Source organism: Delphinus delphis, chromosome 4 (genome assembly GCF_949987515.2).
Source record: "Delphinus delphis chromosome 4, mDelDel1.2, whole genome shotgun sequence".
Classification (NCBI taxonomy): domain Eukaryota; kingdom Metazoa; phylum Chordata; class Mammalia; order Artiodactyla; family Delphinidae; genus Delphinus; species Delphinus delphis.
In genome coordinates, this window is record NC_082686.1 from 122,536,096 (window position 1) to 122,552,539 (window position 16,444).

The 16,444-nt window shown below is 36.8% G+C and overlaps 1 protein-coding gene across 1 annotated transcript in view; it reads right to left on the bottom strand.

The window, feature by feature from the left end:
- Positions 1-858: 858 nt before the first annotated feature.
- Positions 859-16,444, bottom strand: part of LOC132424459 (phospholipid scramblase 2-like) — a 74,426-nt gene continuing 58,840 nt past the window's right edge. The window contains exon 5 of the mRNA XM_060010172.1: positions 859-903. Within this exon, the coding sequence (XP_059866155.1) occupies positions 880-903 (24 nt within the window). The 3' untranslated portion in view covers positions 859-879. The remainder of the gene's footprint in view (positions 904-16,444) is intronic.

The window sequence follows — 16,444 nt, forward strand, 5'->3', positions numbered from 1 at the left end:
AAAGGAATTAAGAAAGATTATCAATAGAAATGCAGATCACTGTAACAAGGAAGTAGAAACTATAAAGAGGAACCAATCAAAATTAGACAACTCAATTGCCAAAATAAAAACCAAGCTAAAAGCAATGAGCAGCATTCTAAATAATGCAGAAGAACAAATAAGGGATGTGAAAGACAGAATAATGGAAATCACCCAATCAGAACATCAGACAGAAAGTCAAAACATTCTCTGACATAAATGGTAGCAATACTTTCTTAGATCAGTCTCCCAATGCAAAATAAATAAAAGCAAAAATAAACAAATGGGACCTAATCAAACTTAAAATCTTTTGCACTGCAAAGGAAACCATCAACAAAACGAAAAGACAACCTACAGAATGGGAGAAACTATTTGCATATGATGCGACTGACAAGGGGTTAATATCCAAAATATACAGACAGCTCATACAACTCAGTAAAACAACAACAAAACACTCAATCAAAAAACAGGCAGAAGACCTAAATTGACATTTCTCCAAAAAAGACATACAGATGGCCAATGGAACAGTACTCAGCCATAAAAAAGAATGAAATATGGCCACCTGCAGCAACATGGATGGACCTGGAAATTTCATACTGAGTGAAGTAAGTCAGACAGAGAGAGACAAATATTTTATGATATCACTTATATGAGAAGTCTAAGGAATAATATAAGGGAATATATTTACAAAACAGAAACAGACTCATGGACCTGGAAAACAAACTTATTTTTACCTAAGAGGAAGGGAAGGTGAGGAGGAATAAATTAGGAGTATGGGATTAACAGATACACAACTCTACATAAAATAGCTAAGCAACAAGGACTTACTGTGTAACACAGGGAACAATATCCAATATCTTGTTATAACCTATATTGGAAAATAATCTGAAAAAGAATATATATATATATAACTGAATCACTTTGTTGTACATCTGAAACTAACACAACTTTGTAAATCAACTATATTTCATTAAAAAAGCACTTATTCAGTAAAATTATATAATTATCTAAGTTAATGGTAAGATAAGATAATGAAGAATTACACTGTGGCCCATAAAATGGTTTCAGAGCATTGTAATCCAGTCCACTGTTGGACTGGATTACTTTCTGGAACCTTGTGTGAGAGCACAGTATTGAGAAGCATCACCCTCAATTATATGTATGAAAAAGAGAGACACACTACATGTAATGTGAATCAGAATATTCTATTTTGTACAAGGTTCAATAAAATAAAAAGGAAGACCATACTAATTCGAAACAGGAGTGAAAATGATATTAAAAATAAAAAAGAGAGAGAAATTGTGAACACATGAGACCTAGAAGTGTAGTGTTAGGGATGCTATGGAGGAGCTGCCCTTGTGCATGACCCCCTCCGCTCACTTCATCCATGGACCTACGGACAACACAATTGTCCTGGACACTTTTACGTCCCCTTGAACAAAGGGAAGAGAATTGGAAATCCTGTGAAAGACTGTGGGTATAAAAGTAATACCTCACATCTGTCCACAGTGTCAGTGAACATTAATTAACTAATACTGGAGCCTCAGTTTTCTTATCTATAAAATAATACTCTCTGTAAAACAATATTTTACCTATTAAAGAATACTAAAGTTTCTTCTAGTTATAAATCCTGTGATTGTATAAATGCTCTCGAATTCTCCTTGCTGTACTCTGAAGGAAAGTCATCACATATTTTGAGAGGTAAAAGTTAAACTGAATTATGGATTCTCAACTTAGAACAAGTCTTCAACAAGTCTTCACAAAAACTAAAATTTGGAAAATATTGTTGGAAAACTAATCTGGAGAATGTATGGCTTATTTACATAAATACACATGTAAATAATTATAGTTGTTATTTGAATTGAGTATCAAAAATCAAAAATACATTACAAATATACACCAGTATTGTAGGAGAGCATCTAATTCCTCAGTGTGGAAAATGCTAGATTAGATATATCCAATATTTAGAATTAGTAAAACTTTACTTTCTCATTATTTTTCTGAGAAATTTATCTCTCACTTTGAGTACTTATGCATCATCTGAAAGCCATAAAAATGTTTATAGGTGAGAATCAAGGGTGTATTAATAATATAAATAAAATAATAATGGTAAAACATGCTTATTTAATCATAACAAAAATCCTAAAAAGAGGGAATTATTACCTTTACTTATCAAGGCTAACAGAGGCTTCATCGAGGATTTTGTCCAAAAAGGACAGAGCCAGGAAATCAAACCCTGGTCATATTTGGATTTCTGAAGCAAAAATGACATAATTTTATATATTTTTTATGTCTGATAATATGACTGAATTTAATTATCTAGCACTTGCTCATAATTCCCTAAGGATGGATGAAATCAAAATGCTATTGGAAGAGTGGTTTGGCTAATAATCCTCAAAATACCAACTCCCATGAAACTTTGAGGCATGGATATGAACTTAGCACTATTTCAGTTAAAAAAAAAAAAACTAGATCAGTTCCAGATGTGGAGGTCTATGACCTGTACAATAAAATAGGACACTGCCAAAAACTAAGGAGGAAACAAAAATGACAACCATTAGTTAAATGGGCTGCACGGATGTGTTTTTGAAAGCCAGTGACACTGTGGTCTCATGGTGTCAGAAGCCTGGAATACTATCGGCCTGATCATTTGGCAGAATTCCAAGTTTTGTTCCACAATTTGACCAGATGAGAAGCTCTACATTATTTTATATCCTGGAACACTATATAAATTAACAAAGAGTGATAAGTCAATTCTTTCTCTTAAGGAAGTGATTGCTTAAATAACACACATCCATATTTTCAGTAAGAAAAGAAAATGTAATAAAATAATTACTGGTTCAATTTTGTGTTTCTGTTGATCCCAGTTTTTTACCCTTCAAAACCTATTTCCTTCCCACATTCTTAAAGAGTGTGTCATAAAAATACCACATATGATAAAACTGGAGAGTCAGTACCTAGATATGATTTTACAACAGAGGGAAGAACAAAGGAATCTGGTAAAAGTTGTCCTGCTTTTTACTTTATGCACAACTTAGAAAAACTTATTTACAAAATACAAGCTCACTTTTGTTTTGATTGGCCTTCCCCTTCTTTAAATTATTTACTATTACTGTACAATTAATACTTATTAAAACTTTGCTATCACATAGCTTAAAATACTTCACAATTATACTTTATCATAAAAATGATTAGACCTCATTAAAAGTAATGGCATACACACACACACACAAATCAGAAGCAAGAAGAGATTTGTTTGCTTATTTTTTAGCAGAGCTTTACCTGGAGGTTGGTGACGTAAAGAACACCCAAGAAATCCTCCTCCCTTAAATGAGTAGTAATCATACGAATTACCTGTCAGACAGTATAAGAATGAGTAACTAGTTGTTTTGAAAAAAATGGCCCAAATGTCCATGGTCCCCACTCCTGCCACATCGCCCTCTCTCTCTCTCTCTCTCTCTCTCTCTCTCTCTCAGAATGCACCTACCATCAGCTCACAGAGGAGGAGAAGACTCAGGCTTGATTTACAGATGGTTCCCCATGATATGCAGGCGCCACTTGGACGTGGACAGCTGCAACACTACAGCCCCTTTCTGGGACAGCCCTGAAGGACAGTGGTCAAGAAAATCCTTCCAGTTAGCAGAGCTTTGGGCAGGACACATGGTTGTTCACTTTGCTTGCAAGGATAAAAAGCCAGATGCGTGATACTGATTCATGGGCTATGGTCAATGGCTGGATGACCATTTGGCTAGATGGTTAGAGACTTGGAATGAACACGGTTGGAAAATTGGTGACAAGGAAATTTGAGAAAGAGGTATGTGGGTAGACTTCTTTGAATGGACAAAAAAACATGACATTATTTGTGTCCCATGTGAATGCTCATCAAAGGGTGACCTTAGCAGAGGAGGATTTTAATAATCATGCAACTAGGATGAGACGTTCTGCTCTACTAGCCAACTCCTTTCCCAGCCACACATCATTGCCCATTGGATTCATGGAAAAAGTGGCCATGGTGGCAGGGATCAGGTCAACATGGGCTCAGCAACAAGAACTTCCCCTCCCCAAGGATGACTGGGCTATGGCCATGGCTGAGTAGCCAACTTGCCAGCAGCAGAGACTAACACTGAGTCCCCGGTACAGTATCACTCCATGAGGTAATCAGCAAGCTATCTGGTGGTAGGTTGACTGCATTGGACTCTTACATCATGGAAGGGCAGCGTTTTGTTCTTATTGGAATAGACGCTTACTCTGATATGAATTTGCCTTCCTTGCATGCAAGGCTTCTGCCAAAGCTACCATCTGTGGACTTATAGAATGCCTTATTCACCATGATATTTCACACAGCATTGCTTCTGACTGAGGAACACACATTACAGCAAAGGAAGTGTGGCAATGGGCCTATGCTCATGGAATTCACTGGTGTTACCATGTTCCTCACCACCTTGAAGAAGTTGGATTGATATAATGGTGAAACAGCTTTTTGAAGATTTGGCTACAGCACCAAGTAAGTGGCAATGCCTTGCAAGGCTGGGGCAAGGTTCTCCAGGAGGCTACATATGCTCTGAATCAGCAACCAAAGTACAATGCTGTTTCTTCGATAGCCAGTATTCATGAATCCAGGAATCTAGGGGTGGAAATTAGCAAACCCATTAGCAAAACTTATGTTTCCTGTTCCTGTGACCTTATGCTCTGCTGGCCTAGAAGACTTAGTACCAGAGTGAGGAATTCTCACACTGGGAGGCAAAACAGTGATTCCTTTACTCTGAAAGTGAAGACTGTCACCCTGGCACTTTGGACTCTTCATGCCTTTGAGTCAACAGGCAAAGAAGGGTGTAACTATACTGGATGAGGTGATTGATCCTGATTACTAAGGGGATATTGGACGGCTAGTCAACAATGGAGGTAAGGATGAATATACTGGAATACAGGAGATCCTTTAGGGCATCTCTTGGTATTACTATGCCCTGTGTTAATGTCAATGGAAAACTACAATAACCCAATCCAGACAGGACTACTAATGTCCCATGACATTTAGGAATGAAGGTTTGGATAATTCCACTAGGTAGAAAACCACAACCAGCTGAAGTGCTGTCTGAAGGCAAAGGTAATAAATAGTGGGAGAAGGCAATTATAAATGCCAGCTATGACCATGTGACCTGTTACAGAATTGAGAATTACAACTGAGTATTCCTTACTCTGTTATATGTTGTATGTAGAGCAAATATCTTTGTTTTCCTCTCCTATTCCCTTATCATGTAACATAAGATATATTGACTTATTATCATGGTATTTACATATTAATTTTATATCATGGTATTTAAGTTACTGGATATCAGGAGAAGAGTAAACATCACCCAAGGACTTTCTCTTCTAGGGAAGAGGTTAGTGTGTTTTCTTTTTTCTCTTTTTTAAATTAATTAATTAATTAAATTTTGGCTGCATTGGGTCTTCATTGTTGTGTGCGGGCTTTCTCCAGTTGTGGTGAGCGGGGGCTACTCTTTGCTGTGGTGCACAGGCTTCTCACTGCAGTGGCTTCTCCTGTTGCAGAGCACGGGCTCTAGAGCGCAGGCTCAGTAGTTGTGGTGCACGGGCTTAGTTGCACCGCGGCATGTGGGATCTTCCCAGACCAGGGCTTGAACCCGTGTCCCCTGCATTGGCAGGTGGATTCTTAATCACTGTGCCACCAGGGAAGTCCCAGTGTGTTTTCAACCGTAGGAAGTATAGCCCTATCATGTCAGGTGGAATTATCAACTTGTTATTATCTGTGTTCAAAGATTAAGTATGGTTTAAGGAGATATGTATGGATGCCAAGTTGACAAGGAGTGGACTTGTGATGGTTAGTTTTCTGTGTCAATTTGACAGGGCCATGGGGTGCCCAAATATAGAGTTAGACATTCTGGGTGAGTCTGTGAGGGTGTTTCTGGATGACATTAATATTTGAGTCAGTAGACTGAGCAAAGCAGATTGCCCTCCCCAACATGGTTGATTCTCTTCTGATCAGCTGGATGCCTGAATAGAGAAAGTGGAGTAAGGGAGAATTTACTCTCTCTCTGTCTGAGCTGGGACATCAGTTTTCTCCTGCCTTGGACTTGTACTAGAATTATACCATTAGCTCACCTGTGTCTCCAGCTTCCCAACTGCAGATTGTGGGACTTAGTCTCCAAAACCCAATGAGCCAATTCCATATATACATTCTCTTGGTTCTCTGGAGAACCCTAATACAGACACCTTCTGAGATTTTTCCATCTGCCATGTTGTGTTGTACGTCGCAGTTTCTCCCTTTTATTACTGTGGTACTCCATTGTGTGAATACAATACACTTTATTCTCCTATTGATGGATATTTTGGGATCTTTGAATTTGGTGCTATGAAAATAGCTGCTAGAAACATTATTGTACATGACCTTTGGTAAACATTTGCACTTACTTTTCTTGAGTATATACCTAAAAGTTAAATAGCTGAATAATAAAGTATATGTCTAGTTTTATTAGATACTTCCAAATGGCTTTCCAAAATGGCAAACCAATTTATGAGAGTTCCAGTTGCTCTCTACTCTCACCAACACTTGGTCTTGTTAGTCTTTTTAATTTTAAGCATTCAGGTCAGGCAAACTTCGAAGTGAGAGAAAGTATAGCTTTGATACCACTGCCTGTGTCCAGTCGAGAAGCTTCCCTCTATTTTTCTCATTTTCCTTATCCCTAGGGCCTTTCACTGCCTTTACTCAGCTGCCAAATTTATCCTAGCTTCTACTAAGATGTTAGTTGATAAAAGTGAAAAACTAGAAGCCAACAAGCATCATCAACCTAATGATGTGTTTTTAAAATGTAACTATTTGCCCACATTTATATATGAAGTGATTTCATATAAGCTCTTCTGAAGAAAAAGAAAACAAAAACAAAAAACCAGAACATCTGTGGGGTAGTCATTAACGTTATTTACAAACTCTTTTCTTTCCTTCCAGGTATATAAGATTGCATTTTTTTTTTACTCATTTAAGTTGGTTGTATCTACATGACTTGTGCTAACCAATGAATTGTGACTTCAGGTGAGGTACTTCACTTCTGGGCAGAAACTTTAAGATCCAGTCTGTGAGTTGCACTGTACACCTCCTCACACCCTGGCAATTATGAAAGATTGAATCAATATGGAGTCTTACCAGCATATGTCCTTGAGAAACTCTGATGAGCAGAGGTGTTCTGATAACTTGCACTAGACATATGGGGTAAGCAAGGAACAAACCTTTTTTCTTATAAGCCACTAAGACTTAGGAGTTGTCACCACAGCATAACTTAGACTACCCTGACTGATATTCTGTCCATATTACTTTCACACGCTCTGATGACTCAATCTGCTGATGGTAACAATCAGCTTCCCCCTTTAGATGGGGTCTCCAGTTTGCAACAATCCCCGGTAATTATTCCTCACTCATTAATGTCATTTACAAGGCCTCTATAAGAATTTTGTTTGTTTTTAATAGACTACTTTATAGAGTGGCTTTAGGTTCACAGCAATATTAAGCAGAAGGTAGAGATTTACCATTTACCCACTGTTCCCACACATGCATAGCTTTGCCATCATCAACATCCCCTATCAGAGTAGTACATTTGTAAAAACTGATGAACCTACATTGACATATCATCATCATACAAAGTCCATAGTTTACATTAGGATTCAGTCATGGTGTTTTACATTCTATGGGTGTGGACAAATTTATAATGACATGCATTCACCGTCATAATGTCATACAGAGTAGTTTCACTGCCCTAAAAATCCTATGCTCTGCCTGTTCATTTCTCCATCCCTTCCAACCCCTGCCTAGCAACCACTGATCTTTTTATTATTTCCACAGTTTTGCCTTTTTTGATATTTGCCAGAATATCACATAGTTGAAATCATATAGTAAGAAGCCTCTCAAGACTGACTTCCTTCACTTAGTTATTATACATCTAAGTTTCCTCCGTGTCTTTTTTTTTTTTTTTCACTGAATGATACTCCATTGTCTGCATGTAATACTTTACTGCAGGTTTTTAGGTGGAGATGTTTTCAGCTTCTTTGGGTAAATACCAAGGAGCAGGTTTGCTGGATCATGCAGTAAGAATGTTTAGTTTTGTAATAAACTGCTGAAGTGTTTTTAAAAGTGGCTGCACCACTTTGTATTTCCACTAGCAATTAATGAGAGTTCCTGTCATTCCACATCCTCACCAGCATTTGGTGTTGTCAGTATTCTGGATTTTGACCATTCTAATAGGTATATGGTAGTATCTCACTGCTGTTTTAATTTGCATTTCCCTGATGACATATGATGTGGAGCACCTTTTCATATGCCATTTTACCATCTGTATATCTTCTTTTGGTGAGGCATCTGTTAAGGTCTTAGGCCCATTTTTTTATTTCGGTTGTCTTCTTATTGTTGAATTTTAAGAGTTCTTTGTATATTTTTTGTAATAGTCCTTTATCAGATATGTCTTCTGCAAATATTTTCTCCCAATCTGTGGCTTGTCTTTCATTCTGTTGACATTCTCTTCCAAAGAGCAGAAGTTTTTAAATTTAATGAAGTCCAGCCTATCAATTATTTCACTCATGGATCATGCTTTTGGTGTTATATCTAAAAATTCATTGCCAAATCCATGGACACCTAGATTTTCTCCTCTGTTATCTTCTAGGAGTTTTATAGTTTTGCACTTTACATTTAGGTCTGTGGTCCATTTTGAGTTAATTTTTGTGAAGGGTTTAAGGTCTGTGTCTAGATTCATTTTTGCATGTGGATGTCCAGCTGTTCTGGCACTGTTTGTTGAAAAGACTATCTTCACTTCATCGTCAAAGATCAGTTGACCATATTCATGTGGGTCTATTCCTGGGCTCTCTATTCTGTTCTACTGATCTATTTGTCTGTTCTTTCGCCAGTGCCACACTTTCTTGATTACTATAACTTTACAGTAGGTCTTGAAGTCTGGTAGTGTCAGTCCTCCAACTTTGTTCTTCTTTTTTCAAAATTATGTTGGCTATTTTGTGTCTTTTGCCTCTCCATATAAACTTTAGAATCAGTTTGCCTATATCCACAAAAGAACTTGCTGGATTTTGATTGGGACCACATTGATTTTATACACAAGTTGGGAAGAACTAACATCTTGACAACATTGAGTCTTTCTATCCAAGAACTTGAAATATCTCTTCATTTATTTAGTTCTTTGATTTCTTTTATTAGAGTTCTGTAGTTTTCCTCATATAGGTCTTGGACACATTTTGGTAGATTTATACCTAAGTATTTCATTTTTGGGGGGTACTAATGTAAATGGTAATGTGTTTCAAATTTCAAATTCCATGTGTTCATTGGTGGTGTATGGGAACGTGATTGACTTTTGCCTATTAACCTTGTATCCTGCAACCTTGCTATAATCCCTTATTAGTTCCAGGAGTTTTTGTTGTTGATTCTTTCAGATTTTCTACATAGATGATCTTATTTTTCCTGTCTTATTGCATTTGCTAGGACTTCCAACACGATGCTGAAAATGAGTGGTGAGAGGGGACATCTTGCCTTGTTCCTGACTCCACAGGAATTTTAGTTTAGATGTGACAATGTGACTAGGAGTAATTACATTTTACTGGAAACATAGGAAGACTGAACATCCTACTTGATTCAGATAAATAAATTTTAAATAGTCAAATCTCTTCAAAAATGTTTCTTAAGCCAGTTAAAAAGATAATAATTTTACATATTTTATTAAGTTTTGATCACAGTGCATAGGAGGTTTCCTTACATTTTGGGAAAATGGTGAAAGACTTAGTTCATTTAAGAATCAAGAAAAAGGGAGAGAAATGGGGGACTGGGAACTACCAGTATGAAGTATATTACTTCCTACCTACAGTTAAGTATAACAACATGCCACCTTATAGGAAGCTATTTGCAAATAACCTAGTCTGCTTATACTCTGACAAGAATATGCCCTAGGAAAACAATTTCAAAAAAATCAATTAACCTAATTGCTCAGTTAAATTCATCAATTCTTGGACAATTTTTATAATAGTCCATGACTCATGATTTACATACTTAGAAAACATGTGTTTTCTTTTGAAAATCATGAGTGAAAATCATGTGTCATGGACTATTATAAAAATTGTCCAAGAATTGATGAATTTAACTGAGCAATTATTTAAAATAGAATAACCTAATTGATTTTTTTTAAGAGATGTATCTTTTAGTATTATGTTTAGGTGCAAGTAACAGAGACCCAGAACAAGATACAAGTTACATGAAAGTCTGCCATTGGGCAGTCCAGGAATCATATAATATCTTTACGTTAGCTCTATTAGCCCTAAGGAGTTCTTAGGAACCCAGGTTTTTCCTACCCTGTGGCTCAACTATTCATGGTTTTCATTCCCCAAATCAGCTGGTGTCCCAGAAAAGATACTCCCTGAAATGAGGAAAGGTGTTCCCTGGAATCAGGAAAGACTCAAAGAGAGAGGCAAATGGTGTGTGCCAATTATCTTTTAAAACAGTTGCTACAATTCACATCTAGTAGGCCCAAATTTTGCTAAGTCATCACACCTAGCTGCATAGTAGGATGGGAAATTTTCTCTTTATTCCAAGTTTTCATGTGAAATCAATGAAATCACAGGTTATGATATTATGAAAAAAGAGAAAAGACTTAAGGGACAAGCTCACCTCTACCACAATTACTCTCCACTCCTGAAATTTCCATGTAGAGACAGTGACTCTAGGGAACACACCTGACCTTTTCTGTCACCTCATTTGCTTGCCTCAGGGAATAGGGATGACTTATTGGTCTGGTGAGATTGAAAGAAGCTGGGTAGGAGTTCAGCCCTGTTTATCTTTGACTCTCTTTGGAGAGGCAGCCTGTCTGCAGGGAGAATACATTCCTAGCTCCTCCATGGAGTAAAGTTTATAGTGGCAGGCCTCCATAAGAAAGGACTGTGGATTTTTGGCTCTGCCTGAGACAAGAAGAGTAAATCTCAATCTGCATCCTTCTACAAGTCTATTGTAGTAAGTCCCCTACATACGAACGAGTTCCATTCCAAGAGCACATTCGTAAGTACAATTTGTTCATAAGTCCAACTAAGTTAGCCTAGGTACCCAACTAACACAGTTGGCTATATAGTACTGTACTGTAATAGGTTTATAATACTTTTCACACAAGTACTATATAAAAAACAAACAAACACAGAAAATAAAGAAAACCTTTTTAATCTTACAATACAGTGCCTTGAAAAGTACAGTAGTACAGTGTAACAGCTGGCATACAGGGGTTGGCATCGAGTGAACAGGCAAGAAGAGTTACTGACTCGAGGAGGGAGAAGGGGTGGGAGATGGTAGAGCTGAAGGATTGTCAGTGATAGGAGACAGAGGGCAAGCTGCAATTTCACTCACGCCTGACATTGATGGCACAGGTTATGGCTCCTTGCTGGAACCAGATGCACGTTCACATCTTTGAAAGTTTGCAACTTGAAGGTTCGTATGTAGGGGACTTACTATGTTCCCAAAGAACATAACCATGCCCTCTCAACACCTTTGTCAGGATAAAGATAACATGTTTCTCACTCCTATGTCTCTCAATTGATTTTATTCACTGACAAAGAACAGTGATAGTATAAAGTGACCTCTCGAAATGCAAAAAATATGAACATGTTCTCTCTTAGAACATTATAAAGCTATCAGCGAAGAAAACAGCACAATCTCTCCCTGATATCCATGTCCAGACAGGTGCTATAGCCATATCTCAAATTAGTGGCATGGATTACATGTAGACAGAAACATACAAAGACATACAGAACAGAGAGAAATATACAAACATAAAAAAAAAGAAAAAATGGAAATATTACAGTTGTTGTAAAAATAAAGGAAACAGTGTAGCAGTCCCCAGGTCATAGCTGACTATGAATCTGCTAGACCCCTGAATAAGATATTCCCACATCCCCAGTTAAGTCTTTTGTCAGGCCAGCAGGAAGGCTAGGTCACATCTGGGCATTGCCCATTAAATAGATACATTTCCCTTCTCCTAATCAAGGTAATAGTTTGATTCTGTCTGGTCTCATCTTATATTGTGCCACCAATAATTAAACTACCTCAGTACAAGTGAATCTGTCAAATGCTAAATATCCTTTTACAAAAAAATCTAAAAGTAGCTATATTAATAAAAGAAATTAAACTCAGATGTGAATGGTAGGCATGACAATAAAGATACAAGTGTACCAATGTTTGAAATAAAATAAATCTCTATGTCATCCATGATATAGACATTTTTAAAGTTTTTTTTTTTTGGTAACAGTAATTTGCTTCTTCCTTCATAGTTAGAGGATTGCTGTGAGATCAGTCTGGATTATTGAAATGGGCTCTATTTGCATGTGCTTAAAAATCATTTAGAATTAATTTAGAATAATTATTAATTAAAATATCATTGTTATGAAAGTACCTTGAAATGATTTAAATCAAATTTTTGGTGTGGTTCCAAAAATACTGGACAGAAAGGGGGAGTGCGTAGTCATAGTTCTGGTTCTATTACTAATTCCCAGTGTAACTTTGGATACACAAACTAGAGCTTTTCAGCTTCCTATTTGTACATTAGAATGTAGACAGTCCTTAATGTTCCTTCTAACTTTAAAATTCTTTGCTTCTATTCATTAAAATGTTCTAATTAGAACTGACATAATTTTGGCTAAGAAAATGAGTATATTTTAGTAAAGAAAGCTATGAGTTAGTGCTGCCCCATTTTGTAGGCTTGTTTCATTCAGTTTTATAGCGGAGAAGGTGGAAAAGGCTTCCAGCAGCAATAATTTTTTAAAAAACTAGACAAATATGTTTTCATTTTAATTATTTTCTCTGGCATCCCTCATCTGCCTAAACTTGCATAAGCAAGAGTTTCTAAAATTGTTTATTTTCTCAATCTGTTTTGCTTATTTTTAACAAAAAAAGAGTAAATAATGTTCAGTGATTGTTAGTGTAGACAACTGAGCAAACATGCTCCTGAAATTTTCAGGAAAAACATGGTTTCAGCAATTCTTCCAAAATAAATTCTTCTGTGTCCTGGATCATAAAAGAGTTGCTACCATATATATTTTTTAAACATTTTTATTGGAGTATAATTGATTAACAATGGTGTGTTAGTTTCTGCTGTATAACAAAGTGAATCAGCTATACATATACATACATCCCCATATCTCCTCCCTCGGGCATCTCCCTCCCACCCTCCCTATCCAAACCCTCTAGGTGGACACAAAGCACCGAGCTGATCTCCCTGTGCTACGTGGCTGCTTCCCACTAGCTATCTATTTTATATTTGGTAGTGTATATATGTCCATGCCACTCTCTTACTTCGTCCCAGCTTACCCTTCCCCCTCCCCATATCCTCAACTTCATTCTCTATGTCTGCGTCTTTACTCCTGTCCTGCCCCTAGTTTCTTCAGAACCTTTTTTTTTAGATTCCATATATATGTGTTAGCATATGGTATTTGTTTTTCTCTTTCAGACTTACTTCACTCTGTATGACAGTCTCTAGGTCCATCCACTTCACTACAAATAACTCAATTTCACTTCTTTTTATGGCCAAGTAATATTCCATTGAATATATGTACCCCATCTTCTTTATCCATTCATCTGTCAATGGACACTTAGGTTGTTTCCATGTCCTGGCTAATATAAATAGAGCTGCAACGAACATTTTGGTACATGACTCTTTCTGAATTATGGTTTTCTCAGGGTATATGTCCAGTAGTGAGATTGCTGGGTCGTATGGTAGTTCTATTTTAGGTTTCTGAGGAACCTCCATACTGTTTTCCATAGTGGCTGCATCAATTTACATTCCCACCAACAGCACAAGAGGGATCCCTTTTCTCCACACCCTCTCCAGCATTTATTCTTTGTAGATTTTTTGATGCTGGCCATTCTGCCTGGTGTGAGGTGATACCTCATTGCAGTTTTGATTTGCACTTCTCTAATGATTAGTGATGTTGAGCATCTTTTCATGTGTTTGTTGACAATCTGTATATCTTCTTGGAGAAATGTCTATTTAGGTCTTCTGCCCATTTTTGGATTGGGTTGTTTGTTTTTTTGATATTGAGCTGCTTGAGCTGCCTGTATATTTTGGAGATTAATCCCTTGTCAGTTGCTTCATTTGCAAATATTTACTCCCATTCTGAGGGTTGTCTTTTCGTCTTGTTTATGGTTTCCTTTGCTGTGCAAAAATTTTAACTTTCATTCGGTCCCACTTATTTTTGGTTTTATTTCCATTTCTCTAAGAGGTGGGTCAAAAATGATCTTGCTGTGATTTTCATCATGGAGTGTTCTGCCTATGTTTTCCTCTGAGAGTTTTATAGTGTCTGGCCTTACATTTAGGTTTTTAATCCATTTTGAGTTTCTTTTTGTGTATGGTGTTAGGGAGTGTTCTACTTTCATTCTTTTACATGTAGCTGTCCAGTTTTCCCAGTGCCACATATTGAAGAGGCTGCCCTTTCTCCATTGTATATTCTTGCCTCCTTTATCAACGATAAGGTGACCATATGTGCATGGTTTTAGCTCTGGGCTTTCTATCCTGTTCCACTGATCTATATTGCTGTTTTTGTGCCAGTACCATACTGTATTGATTACTGTAGCTTCGTAGTATAGACTGAAGTCAGGGAGCCTGACTCCTCCAGCTCTGTTTTTCTTTCTCAAGATTGCTTTGGCTATTCTGGGTCTTTTGTTTTTCCATACAAATTGTGAAATTTTTTGTTCTAGTTTTGTGAAAAATGCCATTGGTAGTTTGATAGGGATTGCATTGAATCTGTAGATTGCCTTGGGTAGTCATTTTCACAATGTTGATTCTTCCAATCCAAGAACATGGTATATCTCTCCATCTGTCTGTACCATCTTTAATTTCTTTCATCACTGTCTTATAGTTTTCTGCATACAGGTCTCTGTCTCCTTAGGTAGGTTTATTCCTCGGTATTTAATTCTTCTTGTTGCAGTGGTAAATGGGAGTGTTTCCTTAATTTCTCTTTCAGATTTTTCATCATTAGTGTATAGGAATGCAAGAGACTTCTGTGCATTAATTTTGTATCCTGCTACTTTACCAAATTCATTGATTAGCTCTAGTAGCTTTCTGGTAGCATCTTTAGGATTCTCTATGTATAGTATCATGTAATCTGCAAACAGTGACAGTTTTACTTCTTTTCAGATTTTGATTCCTTTTATTTCTTTTCCTTCTCTGACTGCTATGGCTAAAACTTCCAAAACTATGTTGAATAATAGTGGTGAGGGTGGGCAACCTTGTGTTGTTCCTGATCTTAGTGGAAATGGTTTCAGTTTTTCACAATTGAGAATGATGTTGGCTGTGGGTTTGTCATATATAGCCTTTATTATGTTGAGGTAAGTTCCCTTTATGTCTACTTTCTACAGGGTTTTTATCATAAATGGGTGTTGAATTTTGTCACAAGCTTTCTCTGCATCTATTGAGATGATCATATGGTTTTTCTCCTTCAATTTCTTAATATGGTTTATCACATTGATTGATTTTGTGCATATTGAAGAATCCTTGCATTCCTGGGATAAACCCCACTTGATCATGGTGTATGATCCTTTTAATGTGGTGTTGAATTCTGTTTACTAGTATTTTATTGAGGATTTTTGTATCTATGTTCATCAGTGATATTGTTCTGTAGTTTTCTTTTTTTGTAGCATCTTTGCCTGGTTTTGCTATCAGGGTGATGGTTGCCTCGTAGAATGAGTTTGGGAGTGTTCCTCCTGCTATATTTTGGAAGAGTCTGAGAAGGATAGGTGTTAGCTCTTCTCTACATGTTTGATAGGATTCGCCTGTGAAGCCATCTGGTCCTGGGCTTTTGTTTGTTGGAAGATTTTTAATCACAGTTTCAATTTCAGTGCTTGTGATTGGTCTGTTCATATTTTCTATTTCTTCCTGGTTCAGTCTCAGATGACTCTGATTTTCTAAGATTTGTCCATTTCTTCCAGGTTGTCCATTTTATTGGCATATAGTGGCTTGTGGTAATCTCTCACGATCCTTTGTATTTCTGCAGTGTCAGCTATTACTTCTTTTTCATTTCTAGCTCTATTGATTTGAGTCTTCTCCCTTTTTTCCGTGATGAGTCTGGCTAATAGTTTATCAATTTTGCTTATCTTCTCAAGAACCACCTTTTAGTTTTATTGATTTTGCTATCGTTTCCTTTGTTTCTTTTTCATTTATTTCTGATCTGATCTTTATGATTTCTTTCCTTCAGCTAACTTTGAGGTTATTTTGTTCTTCTTTCTCTAATTGCTTTAGGTGTAAGATTAAGTTGTTTATTTGAGATGTTTCCTGTTTCTTGAGGTGGATTGTGTTGTTATAAACTTCCCTCTTAGAACTGCTTTTGTTGCTTTCCATAGGTTTTGCATTGTCATGTTTTCATTGTCATTTGTTACTAGGCATTTCTCTATTTCCTC